A 19,172-nucleotide genomic window follows, 5' to 3' on the forward strand; every position below is an offset into this window, starting at 1 on the left:
TAATAACCTTGACACCAGGGTTGATGAGGTTTTGATCATCCACCGCACAACACACACTATAGAAGAAGAACACACCGACTTTATCGAAGGAATGTATTACCTAGTTCCTCGGAGCTTTTGTTGCTTCTTGTTACTGGATTTTCACTTAATATCCACAGATTGTATGCACTCCTGGTACTATGTGCGGCGGCGTGTAGGCGTTGAACGCTACGCGACCGTAATGCCTTGTGTTTATTGTTATTTAACAAACCGCTTATGGCATCTCATACATAAATATTAACTCGGTTGTTCAATATTATCGCTATTGAAATCTAAGCAACTGTTTTAAGAATACTGTAGAAGCTAAAAATGGGTAATTACTGTAAATTGAAGAATGACGTGGTCGGGCATTGACCTTATTACCTTCACAACAAGAAGTTCCGTGGTTCGGAAGGCACGTCAAGCCGTTGGTCCCGGTTACTTGTCGATGTAAGTATGTAGTCGTAATGAGTCATGTCAGGGGCCTTTGGCGGATCAATAATAACCATGACACCAGGGTTGATGAGGTTGGTAATCCACCTCACAACCCACACGATAGAAGAAGACGAGGGCAAGGTTCATTATATACATAAGATATAATTAATGAACCTTCTTATAATATATATATATATATATATATATTAATTAAGAAAGAAATTTAATAAAAAAACAAAAAAAAAACAGCATTAAATCCACCACAGGCTTCGTCAAAAAGGAACTAAAAACAAGAATAAACCATAAATCCACAAAAGTTTCGTCAAAGACCTTCTTACTATATATACGTAGAAATATTTGTGGGTTTATTTGTTCTATTTTTTGTATTTCTTATTGTATTATAATAATTTTATGAAATCTTATTATTATAATTTTATTGTATTGCACCCTCCCGCGCTTCAATACCTTAGGATAATATAACTATTGAATTCTTTTATCCGTTTGTTGCCGTCCTGTATATTATGTGCAATTGATTTTTTGTTTTGTTGAAATTGATTTATTGAAGAGCGATGTCATTTGAACACAGAACTACGATACCTAGTGATCTATCCTCTATAATTGAACTGTGGGCCTGTGTTTATTTTATAATCGGACATGTACAAGACTAAACCCTATACAGCTCCCCTTCCCCCCCCATTTAGCACCAAATTACAGTGAAACCTGGTTAAGTGGAACATCAAGGGACCTGCAATGTCGTTTCACTTATAGAGGTATTCCACTTACCCAGTGTCTCAGATATACAGGTATAAATAAATACCTGTCTCATTTACAGAGGGTTCCATTAATAGAGGTGAGAATACAGGTTATTTCAGTTATACAGGTGCGATCATTCAATAAAATAACGTGTTATGTATTTTTCAAATAAACATCTGTATGATAGTAAAGCGAAACTAAAAATGAAGGTAATTGAAGCTCAAAATTTGTACTTACGTAGTTGGAATTACTTGTGGAATTTGTGGGTAGAATAAGAATGAGTAAACAAACAATGTTATCTCAGTTACAGAGGTTTATGCGTATAAAATTTACTCGCTGTCTCAGTTATAGAGGTAACTATGACGATAAATCGAAAGAACGAATCCCAGATATAGAGGCTTACCTCGTCCCACTAACAGAGGTAATTCAGTGCCAAAGTGTTGGGACCTCAGCATGAGTTCCAGTTATGGAGGTTTCTCACTTATCCAGGTCCCACTTAACCGTTTCACTGTATTACCAATGAACAAGCAATTTCGGTTGAAGCTTAGAACATTGGCATCGCAACTTCGGAACACATGTTGATCGTCAAATTGCGTACCGTTATCTGAAACGGTTGTAATCTGTTGCTGGGCCGAGTGACGTATCGATATGAACACTGCGACTGCGAGTGTGCATAACATACATAAACAGCCTATATACGTCCCGCTGCTGGGCATAGGCCTCCCCTCAATTCTTCTTCTATCGTGTGGGTTGTGAGGTGATTTACCAACCTCATCAACCCTGGTGTCAAGGTTACTATTGAGCCGCCGAAGGCCCCTGACATGACTCATATAACGAGTAGGTACTTACATCAGTAAGTAGTAACCGGGACCAACGGCTTAACGTGCCTTCCGAAGCACGGATCGTCTTACTTTCGGACAATCAGGTGATCAGCCTGTAATGTCCTAACCAAACTAGGGACCACAAAGTATTTTTTGTGATATGTCCCCACCGGGAATCGAACCCAGGACCTCCGGATCGTGAGCCCAACGCTCAACCACTGGACCACGGAGGCCGTTAATCCCCTCAATCAACCGGAGGGGGAATGGAGCATACTTCACCACGCTGCTCCACTGCGGGTTTTACGGCTAATAGCCGGGACCAACAGCTCAACGTGCCCTCTGAAGCACGGAATCATCTTACTTTTTCGGACAATCAGGTGATTCAATCCTGTAAAGCCATAAAGTTTCCAAACAAAGGACAGTCTCATAAAGTGATTTCGACAATGTCCCCATCGGGAATCGAACCCGATCGTGATCGATCCAGATCGTGAGCCTAACGCTCTAACCACTTGAGAGTGTAGGGCCCAAAAAAGGGCAGGCCTAGAATTTAAGTAGGAGCACGTAAGCTACGTTTGTATACCAATGACCCTGCCTTTCGTGTGCGGAAGGGGTACAAGAAAAAAAATCAAAAAAAAAACGCTCTAACCACTAGACCACGGAGGCTGTTGGAGGCTTGTATCTATCGATTATTACATTGCGCATGTTAGCCCTGCTGAAGAGTCAGTAATGACGGAAGATGGTGATGTCAACGAGCCGCCACCCGGCCGCATTATCGCGCATTAGAGGAACATCAAAGACGCGATCGCGAGGGTAATACCGGTATCTCTGTGATGGATGAGACCCCACAGCGGTGACTTTACATGACGCTACGAAGCCAGCGGATTGCGGTTAACACTATACGTTTTAACATACATTATACTCGTGCTTCGTCCTCGAGATTAGCATAAGATACATGTAGTAGCACATACGGTGTCGCCTTATCGCACTGTTTAGTTGAGAAATATAAAACAAAAAATGTCAAAAAGTGGCGGGTAGATTGTTTCCCGCTCAGTTAGTAATCCACATTTCGTCATTCACAGTACAGTGCTCCGCCGGTTCGCACGTATTACTTTAATTCTTTCAAGCCAATAATTAAATAGTGTAAAGTTCTTTAATATGGGAAAAAGGAAGCGTGAACGTGACGACGATTACGATTATATTAAGAAAAAAATGAAGAAACTCGAAAGGAAATTAAAAAAAGCCCGGAAGAATCATAGTGATACGTCTTCTACATCATCGAGGAATGCACCGTCAATCGAAGAAGGTTAGTTACATCTGCTTGTACTATTATGTGCATTGGCGTTATGTATTCTTATTGCGGGTAATTCGAGGGGTTACCACTTAAGAATGTAAACGCAGTTTATATCACGTATAAGTTGGAATTGCGGGCAGTTTGAGGGGCTGTCACTTTTCTAATCAGCGTGAACTCGTAAACGTGATGCGGGCATCCATACCGGGTTGTCACTTCACAATAAGAGTGCAGAATGTAACAGTTTATTTTATGCTACGATCGTTTTAATGATCTTTAGTGTTGCGGGCAATTATACCGGGTTGTCACTTCACTTTATAACATCAAATAATTGTATTTGAGAGGATTACATTTACAATTAAGATATCTATTAAAAGATATATATTTTTTCAACAAAAAAAAAAAATCCATATACCTACTTGTTTACTTTCTGTCTTTACAGACGGTCCACCGATTGTAGGAAACAATTATGATATTATATCTAGTGAGGAAGAAGTACTGGAGTCGAGTCGATCGAACTTACCTAGCAATAATGAGGTCGGAGACACATTGCCGTTATTAACAACTGCTTCTGATGACGAACCATTACCATCAACGAGTGCCGGCACCGCACCGGCGCCCGCCGATCTTCCTAATGAGCTGCTGCCGGGTCCAGAGCTTAACGATGAAATCTTAGCGATACTAGGAGATGACCTATCAGTTGTCAAGGAATATGGAAATGACATTCAGGCGGACTTGGCGTTACGGCTTAAGCACCTGCTTACTCAGGGAATGCCCAAAGAAATTCGGAAGGAGTTACATGACAGATATTTACCACCTGGTAATTGTAATTGTGTTGGCGCTCCTGAACTTAATCTTGAAGTTAAGGCTGCTATACCCGATGTTATATATAAAAGAGACCGAAGCATCCAAGCGAAACAGAAACAAGTCGGTTGTGCAATTTCATGTATTAGTGAAGCTTTAACAATATTGTTATCTCGAGAGAATAAGGACACACAGATTATCAAACTCTTAATGGATGGAAGTCGACTTTTGTGTGATTGTCAACATGCTGATTCAGTCACGCGGCGTAATTTTGTCCTTAATAACATAAAAAAGGACATAAGGGAACACCTCGTGAAGTCAAAAATTGATAAGTTTCTATTTGGCTCTGATGTAGTGGAGGTAATTAAGACTGCAAAATCAATATCTAAATCGGGGGCAGATTTAAAATCAGTTCCCACCACATCTACAATAAAATCTACACAACCGGCCAAGAACAAACAAAATCCAGGACCATCTAGACAACATACCAGGAATAATTTAAACTGGAAGGCTCCTCCCCCGGGTCGCAGGCAACAGGGGACTCAGAGGGCGAAGGAGCCTGCTCAGAGGAACCAGCACGCGAACTCCTCGCGACCATCGCAGCGAGCGCCGGCGCAGGCATCGCAGACCAATTACAACCGCCGCTAGATGTCCCGGTGAGATACGCCGGCAGGCTTTCTCAGTATTTTACCCAGTGGTCACTTTTAACCAGTGATACTGTAGTTTTGTCGTGGATAGCTGGATATGAAATTCCGTTTTCAAGGCCAGTTGTACAAAGTAATCCTCCCATGAATCACAATTATTCTAGTACAGAAAAAATACAAATAGGTAAATGTATTACAGACCTCTTGACAATGGGTGCAATATCTCAGTGTCGACCATGTGAGGGTCAATTCATATCGAGTATATTTTTAGTACCGAAGCCAAATGGTAAACACAGATTTATCTTAAATTTGAAAAACCTTAATGATTTCATAGATACTGAACATTTTAAGCTTGAAGACCTTCGTACGGCTTTGAAACTAGTGTCTGAAAATTACTTCATGAGCACTTTGGATTTGAAAGATGCATACTTTTTAATTCCAATTCACAAAAATTCAAAAAAGTATCTTCGTTTTATATTTGATGGCAAGTTATATGAATTCAATGTGTTACCGTTTGGTCTAAATACTGCACCCTTTGTATTCACTAAGGTAATGAAACCTGTTGTGAAATTGCTTCGCTCCTGTGGATATCTATCTACGGTTTATTTAGATGACATGTTTTTACTCGGTTCTTCGTATGACGCTTGCGTAGCCAACATTTACGCTACACAGCAACTGTTAACTTCTTTAGGCTTTATTATCAATACCGAAAAAAGCTCTCTCACACCTAGTAGGCGTTGCAAGTTCTTAGGTTACGTAATAGACACTGAAAATTTCCAAGTTAGCCTACCTGATGACAAAATCACAAAAATTGAGAACGAATTAAATCGCTTCAAATCTTTGAAACATTGCAGAATAAGAGAATTTGCTCGTCTTGTAGGTATGCTTAACTCTGCTTGCCCAGCCGTAGAATACGGCTGGCTGTACACAAAGGCTTTTGAAAGATGCAAATATTTAAATCTAAAGGATGACCCGGAGAATTATGACAGATTCATGAACTTACCATCATATCTTTCTGCTGAATTTGACTGGTGGTTACAGGCTATTTTACTGCCGGCAAATAAAATTAAATATGATGACTATTGCATGGAAATTTTCAGTGACGCTTCGACTACGGGGTGGGGAGCAGCATGTGGGGATAACACTGCAAGTGGCTCGTGGTCAGAGCAGGAGCGAACGATGCATATTAATTATCTTGAAATTCTTGCAGCATTTTTTGGGTTAAACGTCAAAAAAAAAAAAAAAAAAAAAAAAAAAAAAAAAAAAAAAAAAAAAAAAAAAAAAAGTCTTTGCCAAATCTATGAAAAATTGTCAAATTCTTCTTCGAATTGATAATACCACAGCCATATCGTACATAAACCGTATGGGTGGCGTTCAGTTCCCACACCTCACACAAGTAACGAAGGATTTATGGCAATGGTGCGAGTCTAGGGCTATTATTGTATTTGCATCGTACATAAAATCGACTGAAAATGTCATTGCAGATGCAGAATCTAGAAAGAACCACCCAGATATTGAGTGGGAACTAAATGATTTTGCTTTTCAAAAGATCATCAATAAGTTTGGGATTCCCGAAATAGACATTTTCGCTAGTCGAATCAATAAGAAATGTACCAAATACGTGTCTTGGCACAGAGATCCTGACGCATATGCCATAAATGCTTTTACGTTATCATGGTCAGATTTCTATTTATATGCTTTCCCGCCATTTACTATGGTATTAAAAACAATTAGGAAAATAATAAAAGATAAAGCCACAGGCATAGTCGTTGTCCCTTTATGGCCCACACAGCCGTGGTATCCATTATTCAGAAAACTTCTTGTTTCCAAGCCGATTATATTCGAACCTAGTCGAAATTTAATCCTGTCTCATTGCAGCAACCGAGCCGTCCACCAGCGAGTTACCCTGGTTGCCGGGCTGTTGTCCGCCAATCGTTCTTGAGGCGTAGAGTCCCGCCATCATCCATCCAGATTATGTTAGCCTCACTTTCTGACAGTTCGGTCAGGCAATACGACACGTGTTTGAGGAAGTGGTATCAATTTTGTAATGCTCATAATTTTAATGTCTTTGAAGCATCAATTCCTAACGTAATATATTTTCTAACGAAACTTTTTGAAGCAGGTGCTCAATACGGGACCCTTAATAGTTGTAGATCAGCCTTGTCGTTGATACTCGGTGTTCACGTTGGTAACGATGACCGTATGAAACGGTTTTTTAAAGGTGTTTTTAAACTCCGTACACCCTTACCCAAATATAACGTGACCTGGGACACATCAACTGTTCTGGACACTTTGGCTACCTGGTATCCTAATGAAAATTTAAATCTCGATAAACTTTCAAAAAAAATTTCAACTCTTTTAGCTCTTGTAACCGCTCATAGGTTACAGACCTTGTCCAAGATTAATATTAATAATATTGAACGATTTCCTGATAAGGTAATAATAAAAATCCCTGACCTGATTAAGACGTCTCGTATTGGCTCCTTACAACCTGTACTCGTCCTCCCTTATTTTCGAGACCGACCAGAGGTTTGTCCTGTTAATGTATTGCTTAGATACTTAGACATGACTGACTCCTTGCGAGGCAATAATCATTACCTCTTTATCGGTATTAAAAAACCACATAAATCGGTATCATCTCAAACACTTAGTCGGTGGGTAAAAAGCACTCTTAGCGAGTGCGGTATAAACGTGTCTGTGTTCACGGCACACAGTACGCGACACGCTGCGACCTCTAGGGCGCACCAGCTAGGAGTTAATTTGGATCTTATAAGGAAGACCGCTGGGTGGAGCGGATCTTCTAATGTGTTTGGTAGATTCTACAACAGAGTTGTTGGGGACATAATCGATCATGAGTTATTTGCTAGATCTATTATAAATAACGATTCGTTACACTAATATTATATTAAACTTATAAATCAGGAATGATTAATTTACAATATAAATTATAATTTACCTAAGCACAATTAGCTTAATTTATTTATTCATTTAAAAAATATTGTTGTTTTCCTTTTATACAAGAAGTCATTTTATGTTGTTAGAAATTAAAATTATAATTGATAGAATTTTATTTCTATTATTTGATATTTCACGTGATCTCTCAAGATCTACATGTATCTTATGCTAATCTCGAGGACGAAGCACGAGTATAATTAATGATTAAACGAACTTACCTGTATGTGAAGTTCTATCATAATTATACGAGCTGCTTCGTCCGAAGAGATTAGCATCCCACCCACCCTATGTTCTACCCCAGTGCGTGAAATATCACCAATACCCTACTATTATCTCTCTTAACTAAATGACGAAATGTGGATTACTAACTGAGCGGGAAACAATCTACCCGCCACTTTTTGACATTTTTTGTTTTATATTTCTCAACTAAACAGTGCGATAAGGCGACACCGTATGTGCTACTACATGTATCTTATGCTAATCTCTTCGGACGAAGCAGCTCGTATAATTATGATAGAACTTCACATACAGGTAAGTTCGTTTAATCATTAATATCATCGCCTTATCTTCTTCTTCTATCGTGTGGGTTGTGAGATGGATTACCAACCTCAGCAACTCTGGTGTCAGGGTTATTATTGAGCCGCCAAAGGCCCTGACATGGCTCATGTAACGATTACTCACTTACATCAGTAAGTGGTAACCGGGACCAACGGCTTAACGTGCCTTCCGAAGTACGGATCATCTTACTTTCAGACAATCAGGTGATCAGCCTGTAATGTCCTAACCAAACTAGGGATCACAAAGTGATTTTTGTGATATGTCCCCAACGGGATTCGAACCCGGGACCTCCGGATCGTGAGCCCAACGCTCAACCACTGGACCACAGAGGCCGTTATCGCCTTGTAGTGAACACCGTATTAAAAATTAAAAAGCGTTTGACGTTATAAAAAGTATCTCATTTGAGTAGGTCACGGCCAGTGTTTTACTGTGCAAGCTGTGCGATTGTAGAATTCCTTACCTGCTTCCGTCAGAGTTGCTCACTCTTTTCAGAGATTCAAGAAAATTTTGAAAGAAACAGAAAGAAAGAAGAATACCTTTTTTTTTGAAGAAGACTTTCTTTTTATTTTGGTGCAATAAAGTGTAGATATTTGTATTGTATTGTATTGTAAAGAAAGAAAGAAGAATTATTATTAGATATTACCTACATCATATTTAAGTATTACATCATAGTTTTTATTAATATTTAGTTATATTAACATTCGTTTACTTTTATTGACTTCTTATTGCACCATTCCGCATACAACTCTAGTAAATGTTTGTTTCCTGGGGCCTGTTTAATAAAACTTACAATTGTAAATTACAACTACAATTTGGTGTTCATTACGTAGCTAATATGAAACGGCAAAATATTCGTGATCACACCCTCTGCAATGTACATCAAATTGTCATTGTAATTTACAATTGTAAGATTTATTAAACAGCCCCCTGGTAGTGATTGCCTGGAAAAAATTGATCTAGAGCAATAAGTCAGCCCGAGTTATAATGTATTCACGTGTTATGTCTCATTGTTAAAATTGAGTTCTGTGCAATAAAGTGTATTTGACTTCATTTTACGTATTATGAAAATAACACAAAAAATACATACAGTATAAAAAAACATAAACTAACACACGCCAATATAAATTACTACTGTATTAGCTACTAGGATAACTTGTTTGTATACAAACAAGAACTTTTAAGACCTCTTAAAACATCAGGAATGCAATCAATATCTTATCTTATATTACTTCTAAGGCTTTATTTTCTAGACTATTCTAAACCGCTGACTTTGTGAAGGTTGCTCGCCTGTGTCCATACCTCACTGGGACACGATGGCTCAGTATGTAAGTGCCCTGTGGACGTCATCCGTTATACAAACTGTTTTGTAAACGTCCCGACGAAGGTACATTCGACTTTGCTTGCCAAGATTGATGATGCGAACTTCCTAAGCTATAGCAACCAATATTTACATGAGAAAATCTGTTTAAGAATCTTTGGAATATCCGAGACAGATATACAGGGTGTTAGTGACATCGTAACGAAAACTTTAAGGGATGATTCAGACCATAATTCTGAGTTGATGTCAAGTGGAATTTTCCGTCGCAAAAGTCATCATCTCCCCAGGCATTATCCCATTTTTCACAGGGTCCGCTTACCTAACCTGAAGATTTGACAGGTTCGGTTTTTTACAGAAGCGACTGCCTGTCTAACCTTCTAACCCGCGAAGGGAAAACCAGCCCAAAACAGGTTAGGTTAGATTAGGTTACACGATGTTTTCCTTCACCGCTGAGCACGTGATAATAACTTATGATCCAAACATGAATTAAAAAAAATTAGGCCTGTGCTGGATTCGAACCTGCGACCTCAAGGGCCCCACAGGCAAGCGTTCTACAAACTAGACTACCACGGCTCCGTCGCAAAAGTATAGAACTGAAAATAATTTTAAATAATACTAAGATTTTCATGACTTTTCCAACAGGGAATTCCACTTGATATCGACTCAGAATCATGGTCTGAATCATCCCCCTCAGTATTCGTTACGATGTCAGTAACACCCTGAATGTACCGTCTACTTATATACCTGCTTGATGATATTATAACAGAATTGATAAAATCGTAAGTTTTCAACACAGGATCATGAGGATACGCTCGCTTACAAGAAGAAGATACAATAAATTCCAGATAAGCCAGGTTCATGATGAATGTTTGCCAAGAGTTGAAGAAGCGAAGGTGTGTTGTACGTTCACGATTACTAATATGTATACACTATGATACCGTGTCACATTAACTTTTTGACAAATTAAACCCTAAGTCTCATTAAATGTCAAATATGATAGTGCGACAGGGTTCTAAAGTGGGTATATGATATTGCTCACGACTGTACTTCTAGTACGCGACATTTTGTTATCTCTACCTACCTAAATGGGAAATACGCGTGATATCATTGTATTTATGATTCAATTTCCGTTCTATATTAAACCTTAATTAGATTATCATTGATTTGATTGATTGATTAATACTCACGGCTCACGATCTGGAGGTCCGGGTTCGATTCCCGATGGGGACATTGCCGAAATCACTTTGTGAGACTGTCCTTTGTTGGGTAAGGACTTTTCAGGCTTGAATCACCTGATTGTCCGAAAAAGTAAGTTGATTCCGTGCTTCGGAGGGCACGTTAAGCCGTTGGTCCCGGCTATTAGCCGTAAAAACACCTCCACCAACCCGCAGTGGAGCAGCGTGGTGGAGTATGCTCCATACCCTCTCCGGTTGATTGAGAGGAGGCCTGTGCCCAGCAGTGGGACGTATATAGGCTATTTATAATTGATATAATATAACTTCAATAATAAAACTGGATGCATTTGCATTAGCCTTATCGCTTAAATATCTTGGCTACTTTAAGCAGTAGTAATTGTATTTTATTCCCATTGTATTTTTTTACGAATAGCATTGTTCTCGGCATGAATGAACCTGGAATGTCAAAATAACAAGAGACAATAGGCTACTTGACAACCTAGTCAAACGAGATACTTTTTACGAAACGCCAAAACGAAAGTTTTCTTTGGTGTTTGTATGGAAATGTCCTGTGATGTGATCAACGTAAAGTAAGCAAACATTGTGTCAATGACAGATAATCCAAAATGTCCAAGAATGATATACAGGCTGTTAGTTACATCGTAACGAAAACTTTGAGGGATGATTCAGACCATGACTCTGAGTTGATATCATGTGGATTTTTACGTCGCAAAATTCATGCTTTTGTTTTAGTTTTTTCTGTTCTATTCTATACTTTTATGATGAAAAAATATGTTATGCTACTTATTTCCTTAGTCAACTCAAGCACGTCTTATTGAGGATGTATGCCAATACCTGGTTTAGGTAATTAGTAAATGTCTCAGGAAGTTTTCGTTGCTTTAATGTGCGCGAACCACGTCGTCTTATACGTATACTCCTGGTACATCGTAAAAATGTTGATTCTCCAAATTGCCTACTTTCTTGACTTACACCGCTTTATTACCGGCCCTTGGTGATTTCAGAGTAAATGCTTTGCGTATTCTAAACAATCCTACCAGATTACATCATTTGTTTAAAGACTCTTTTACCCAGCTGTACCTATAAACATTTGATGCAGGCCTCAGTTTAAATTATTGGGAATAAAGAGAACATAATGCGTTCAGCACCATGGGTTCTATAACAAGGTCCCCGACCAATAGCTGTACGTCTTTTATCCACAGACAGCATTCGACGTAATATACGATCCCAACGACCTGATTACTCTAGCCATAGAGGCGGCCAATCAGCTCGCAGCACCAAACACTTCAGAACAACGAAACCGACCCCGCCGGCGTCATCGACGTTTTCCCTTATTTTAGCTCTTATCGCTATCGATCCCACTAGGATCGATTAATTCTTTCAAATATTCTTCCTCTCAGACGACGCCCTGAGCCGAGGTTCGCGCCCAATTGGGCACCCTCAGGCCTGTTGTCTTAAATTTTGTACCGGGTGAGAGCCCTCAGCGGTCCCCATGGTATTAACTACAGCGGCCGAGTAGTTAATGCCATCTGTGGCAAATCTACAATAATTAAGGTAAAAAAAGCTGCAACTATTGGTTAGTAGTCGAAGCTAAGATATACTTCGCGCAGCGCGCGGTATGGGTCTCGTGCCGCCGGTGTTGTCGCTAATGTCGTAAATTCGATTTGATGGAGAGGAAGGGGTAGAGCTAGGATAACATTTATGAAACAAATAAAAGAGAAGGTGCAGGTCGTGTCGTATCAGGAGGTGAAGAATTTGGTGGAGAGAAGAGAGGAATGGCGGTTACTCCATCGACGCGCGCGTAGCTCTTAAATAATGAGAGGGAAATAACTACTATAAAATCTTCACCTGAATCGCCCCACAGGTTTTAATTTAAATTTTATACCGTTTTGAAAGGCACGTAAGGTGGATATCGATGTGGTCAGTGTAAGCCGTTAATTCCCCCTGGAAGGATATCTCGTAATGAGCACCTTCCGTTGCTGACCGCACTGAACCCTCACTCTCACGAGATCCGGGTCACCGACCTCTCCAATCTTTGGATACAAAGTTAATATTGAGAAGCAGTAAAACTCATTGCGATTACTCCACCGACAAGAGCGCAGCTCTTAAATAGAGAGAGAGAGAGAGAGAGAGAGAGAAAACTCATTGAACATCTCATTCTTTAAGAGCTAGGCTCTTTTGGATAATCAGGTGATCACACTGTAATGTCCTGAGCAGCCGCGCTGCGCCCTCTCTGCTACTGCTTCTGGTGTGTCAAAGCTTTAAACTGATTACTTACTTATCTTTACCTTGCTGGTTTGCTGACTATTTTCTACCTTGGCAACAAAGATGACAAGAATTTGGACAATAGGACCAATAAGACAATAGCGTATTTGTCTCGGTCAAAGATAAATTATGAAATGCTAATCGAGAAATAGAAGCCAGTCTAAAATGTCCAAAAATCATTGTAATTTTACTTTTCGACTTATTATCGAATATTATTTAATAAACAAAAGAGAAGAAAGAAAAAAGAAAAGAAGAAAAAGTGTGTCAGGATCGAAGCAAATGGAATTCTATAGTCTCTGCTTACCCCGGTGGGAAATAGGCGTGAGTTTATGTATGTATGTATGTTATCTAATAATTAAGTAACAATGAGTACGACGTTTGACAGCTTTGAGTGTGTCAGCTTTGTGTTTGAGTTTCAATGAGGTAGGTCTGATATAGAAGTAGTAATGTAATCTGGATTATCCATATTATACAACTGATATAATAAGACTTGAAGCAAACGAAATATTATATGTCGCAATATGATTCAACACATTATAGGTTTCATAATTAAAACACTTAATAACGGGTTCTTACCGCGTTTAAATGGGGATATGAGTCTCATATAACCGCGTAAACTTAAAACATTATACGTATAGGTTTAACATAATTATTACAATATTAAAATTATATTGATAAAAATATTTGAAATCTTATCGAACACGGATTTTTTTACAATACAGATTAGCGTTATCATTACTGAGTACATATCTCAACTAATCCGGCCTCCGTGGTCCAGTGATTGAGCGTTGGGCTCACGATCCGGGGCTCCTGGGTTCGAATCCCGGTGGGGACACATCACAAAAATCGCTTTGTGATCCCTAGTTTGGTTAGGACATTACAGGCTGATCACCTGATAGTCCGAAAGTAAGACGATCCATGCTTCGGAGGGCACGTTAAGTCGTTGGTCCCGGTTATTACTTACTCCTCCTTCGATAATACGTAGTCGTTACATGAGTCATGTCAGGGGCCTTTGGCGGCTCAATAGCAACCCTTCCAACCCCATCACCAGCATAGATGGGCTTGGTAATCCACGTCACAACCCACACGATAGAAGAAGAAGATCTCAACTAATATAATAAATGCGAAAGTGAGTTGGTTTGTTGGTAAGCTACGATCTCACGCTATAACCACTTAACCAAACATGATGAAATATTGCATAAACGTTGCCAGGAGTATAGAGATACAATATTACTAAAGCTAAACCCCTGCCTATTCCATTAAGGATTATGGGCGTGATGTTGTGTGCCTGTTACACATCAAATTGCTCTAGCTATCTCATTTCATGCTCTAATCTAACATTAGTGTTTCCTATCATAATGGCATGTTATATGAGCATAAATTAATTTTCATTATGTTATTACATCTAAATAGATTGCTTTACCTTCACTACTTGCGTAACATGTTAAATTAATCGTCTTTAGCAGACGTTTGAGGTGTATGTTAAGTACTTTAAATTAAGAAATTGCGAATGGAAAATTATACAGGGGCATAAAAAGATCACGTCAAAGCAATTTACCAAAAAAAGCAATATTGCAATTTGAAATTTGCGCATAAATGAATATTACTTTTGAATTGCTTCGATGTGGGCTTTTTAAACCCCTATTGCTTCTATTTTCTTATTACTCTCTTATCGTATTTCCGAATTCAAACGAATGCTATATTCCATGTTCAAATACACTTCTCATCAAAAAAATCGAAACACTTCCGTTTTCATTGTTTCTGTCCGAATTTAACACAAAAAAGAATTCATACGATGAAAAAAAATACATAATGTATAGCTGGCAGTTTGGCCATTACAGTAATAAGCGAAAATTCTAAATTCAAAATTAGAATTTCATTTGTTTATCTTATAAACGAAATGAATCACTGTTTTGAGACAAATGTGTGTTTAGGGTTGGAGTACATTTAGCGTTTAAAAACTAAAAATTGGCGCCTATCCTTAAACTTTTTGTTTTTTATTTCAATACTGTGACTTTGGGACGTCTGAAAAAAGGTTTTTTTTTCTAAAACGTATGGATACTTCGCCCACAGAAGCCGCCCAAGTTGTGGCATTGCTGGATTCTGGCCTTAGTCAGCGTGTTGTGGCTGCAAGACTGCATCTAAGCCTGTCATCTGTTCATAGAGTCTATAAACGTTATCGGGAGACTGGTTTGTTCACGCGCCGTTCAGGATCTGGCAGGAATCGGGTCACTTCTGAGCGAGATGATCGATTTATTGTAACAACTTCTTTAAGAAATCGACGCCTTAACGCTTTTCAACTGCAGCAGCGGCTTCGTGTTGTACGAAGGGTGGCTGTAAGTGACTCTACAATTAGAAGAAGGTTGAAGGATCGTGGACTGGTACCGCATAAGCCAGCAAATGGGCCGAAATTAACTGCAGACCATCGAAGAGCGCGCCTTAACTTTGCACGTGAGCACCTAAATTGGTCATACCTACAGTGGAGCAAAGTTCTCTTTTCTGATGAGTGTAAAATTATGCTGTATGGTAACGACGGAAGGAACAAGGTCTACAGAAGAGACGGAGAACGCTATGCACAATGCTGCATTGAAGAAAAGGTCAGCTATGGTGGCGGTTCTGTAGGTATGACCAATTTAGGTGCTCACGTGCAAAGTTAAGGCGCGCTCTTCGATGGTCTGCAGTTAATTTCGGCCCATTTGCTGGCTTATGCGGTACCAGTCCACGATCCTTCAACCTTCTTCTAATTGTAGAGTCACTTACAGCCACCCTTCGTACAACACGAAGCCGCTGCTGCAGTTGAAAAGCGTTAAGGCGTCGATTTCTTAAAGAAGTTGTTACAATAAATCGATCATCTCGCTCAGAAGTGACCCGATTCCTGCCAGATCCTGAACGGCGCGTGAACAAACCAGTCTCCCGATAACGTTTATAGACTCTATGAACAGATGACAGGCTTAGATGCAGTCTTGCAGCCACAACACGCTGACTAAGGCCAGAATCCAGCAATGCCACAACTTGGGCGGCTTCTGTGGGCGAAGTATCCATACGTTTTAGAAAAAAAAACCTTTTTTCAGACGTCCCAAAGTCACAGTATTGAAATAAAAAACAAAAAGTTTAAGGATAGGCGCCAATTTTTAGTTTTTAAACGCTAAATGTACTCCAACCCTAAACACACATTTGTCTCAAAACAGTGATTCATTTCGTTTATAAGATAAACAAATGAAATTCTAATTTTGAATTTAGAATTTTCGCTTATTACTGTAATGGCCAAACTGCCAGCTATACATTTATGTATTTTTTTTCATCGTATGAATTCTTTTTTGTGTTAAATTCGGACAGAAACAATGAAAACGGAAGTGTTTCGATTTTTTTGATGAGAAGTGTATTAGATTTATCGTGTTTAATTTGAATTTAGAACTTGATTTAATGCCACCGTGAACAACAATAAAGTACTTAGTTCTAAATTCAAATTCTAATACACGATAAATCTAATAATTGATGAACATTCAAGGAAGGCCTGTTATAATCTGTTTATATATGTTTTGTATTTTATAAGAAGAAGAAGACTAATAGATAACTTAGCTAACAGAAAATATAATACGATAATAAACTACACATCTTGCTGTATTTCATTTGTTTTCCTTATAACTCCATCCAATTTGCCAAGTAGAGCCGCACATACCAGGAAACACATTTCACGTCAAATTACATTCAAGTTACACTATTGCACGCTATAATCCGATAGGGGTACGTCACGCTAGTTCATACAATCACTCAACATTGCTAAATGTCAAAATCTATGGAACGGTAATTACTTACATTAATTTTGAAGATTAAATTCCTATTAATTATGTATGAAATAGAAGATCAAAGGAGTTGGTGGGTAAACTATTTTGATCGGGTAGATACTATCTCTCTAACGTTATCCCGTTTTCACAGGGTCCGCTAACCTAACCTGAAGATTTAACATTCGTTTTTTAAACAAGCGACTGCCTGTCTGACGTTCCAACCCGCGAAGGAAAAACCAGCCTAATACAAGTTAGGTCACATACCTCCGAAACCCATAGAAATGCAAATTAAATGTGAATGGAATGATTGGTTCGGTACGTTTTATGAGCAACATTCGATAACATTCGATTCTATTCGAACTCATAAGTTTGAATTCATGTTTAGGTCATAGATACTTCATCATCACGTGGTTTCCAGGATTGGTGCACGGTTAGTGGCAATAGACGAGTCTATTACATGGGACTTGCCTGACTGCCCATGGTATAAGAAGACCAGGTATGCTCAATCCTATGACGTAAGTGTTACCATTAAATTGGTATCTCCAACATTCCAAGGACGTATATTTTATTATTGAAAATTAAGCGAATTACTGACTAATGTATTTAAATACTATTATTTGTTACATATTATATAAAAATCATTAAAACTGTACGTAAATCTTCTACTAAAAAGTTTATAGTTTCCTTGCAAAGTAAATTAAAAACATTGTAAGTGAGTAATTTATTTTTTATGAATTGGCAACGTAGGGTAGGATGACGTCAGGTGAGCTAACCTGGGTTAACCATTTCTTATACCATGCCTCTGGCTATCCCTTCGGGGATAAAACGGGGAAGAAGAAGTAAATAAATGGCTTGCCCAAATAATTTTGACATATATTATGCCATCCGCGGCACGCGTGCGATCGGTTCGCCAGCCCCGCACTAAACCGTTAAGCAATCAGGCAGTTTAACGACACCATGACTCTCACACTCTGATCTGATGATACAGGGCATAAATATAAAAGCTAAACGTTCTGAGCTTCGGCGGTATCGGCTAAAGAGGTAGCTGCTGCCTCAAACGAGCCAGATAAGACCTCGATAATGCCTTGAAAGCCTGCAAATATACTCGACTCGTTTATAAAGTTTGTAAAGACATATATCGCATGGGAAAGCTCGTGTTTATGTTAGAGTTTGTGGTTATAGGCCTATTGAAAAAAAACATAATGATAATATTTACATAATATGGATACCGCAAAATTGTTGTCTCCATTACATTGAAGATTTTCGATAATTTGTCATTATTGTTTTTTTTTTTATTGAAATATGGTTTCTATGCAGCTTAAAGCACAATATGGAATCAAAAATAATTAAAAACAAAACTCAAAATTTCATGAATTTTGCGACGGAGAATTCCACTAGATATTAACTCAGAATCATGGTCTGAATCATCCCTCTCAGTATTCGTTACGATGTCACTAACACCCGGTATAACATCATGCCTGTAGAGATATACCTGATGATGCCTTCGGAGACGAAGGGGGTAGACAGAGATGTACAGTACACCCACTCCTCCCCAGCTATGTTTAATTCCCATGTAATAGGGGGCGAGCCTATTGCTGTTAATCAGGCACAAATCCTGGAAACCCATAGAGCAACATGGGCCTCCGCGGACCGGAAACCACGAGACATCAATTATCTACGATGAATTCAATGTTTGAAATATAATAATGATTATATTTGTTTTCGAATTCATGTTAGGATCATAAATGATTATCGCGTGCTCAGCGGTGAAGGAAAACATCGTGAGGAAACCCACATTCCCGAGAAATGATTTTTCGGAGGTATGTGACCTAACCTGTATTGGGCTGGTTTTCCCTTCGCGGGTTGGAAGGATAGACAGGCAGTTGCTTCTGTAAAAAACCGGACCTGTCAAATCTTCAGGATAGGTAAGTGGACCCTGTGAAAAACGGGATAATGCTAGGGAGATGATGAATTCAAACATAAAGTCGAATTCAGTGGGATGTAAACCACGCATTCTCCTAAAAGGGTTTTATTTGATAATGTTTGGTACCAATAAGTATAGAAATTGACAGAATTTTCTTGCTACGTAGTCCAATTTATTATTCCAGGCGAAGTAAATGTATCAAATTGTAGTATATTATAATGAAAATATATTATATTAACGAACTGTTGACGATTTTATTTTATTTTATTGTAATAACTTGAATGTAATTTTATTTTATACATAATTAGTTTATTACTCTTATTGGCCATGACATTGTATTGATTTATTATCTTTTGACATTTTGATTTAATTTATTATCTTCTTTGTTGGCATTCTTTTGTTATCATTTTC

General features: G+C 38.7%; 2 protein-coding genes across 2 annotated transcripts in view; one reads left to right on the forward strand and one right to left on the reverse strand.

Moving 5' to 3' along the window:
- Positions 1–19,172, reverse strand: part of LOC126369337 (mannosyl-oligosaccharide alpha-1,2-mannosidase IA) — a 168,204-nt gene that overhangs the window by 119,418 nt on the left and 29,614 nt on the right. The gene's annotated exons all lie outside the window — the stretch shown is intronic.
- LOC126369341 (uncharacterized) lies at positions 2,977–7,828 on the forward strand. Its single transcript, XM_050013692.1, has 3 exons — positions 2,977–3,330; positions 3,758–4,775; positions 6,642–7,828. Exons 1-2 carry the CDS (start codon positions 3,183–3,185, stop codon positions 4,765–4,767), a joined length of 1,158 nt encoding a protein of 385 aa, XP_049869649.1. The 5' UTR covers positions 2,977–3,182; the 3' UTR covers positions 4,768–4,775; positions 6,642–7,828.

Source organism: Pectinophora gossypiella, chromosome 9 (assembly GCF_024362695.1).
Source record: "Pectinophora gossypiella chromosome 9, ilPecGoss1.1, whole genome shotgun sequence".
NCBI lineage: Eukaryota > Metazoa > Arthropoda > Insecta > Lepidoptera > Gelechiidae > Pectinophora > Pectinophora gossypiella.

What these genes read in the sequence shown, in the direction of transcription:
- LOC126369341 (XM_050013692.1), top strand. Translation starts at nt 3,183, where the DNA reads ATGGGAAAAAGGAAGCGTGAACGTGACGACGATTACGATTATATTAAG. An exon ending in TGCACCGTCAATCGAAGAAG is followed by an intron (nt 3,331 to 3,757) that starts GTTAGTTACATC and finishes CTGTCTTTACAG; the next exon opens with ACGGTCCACCGATTGTAGGA.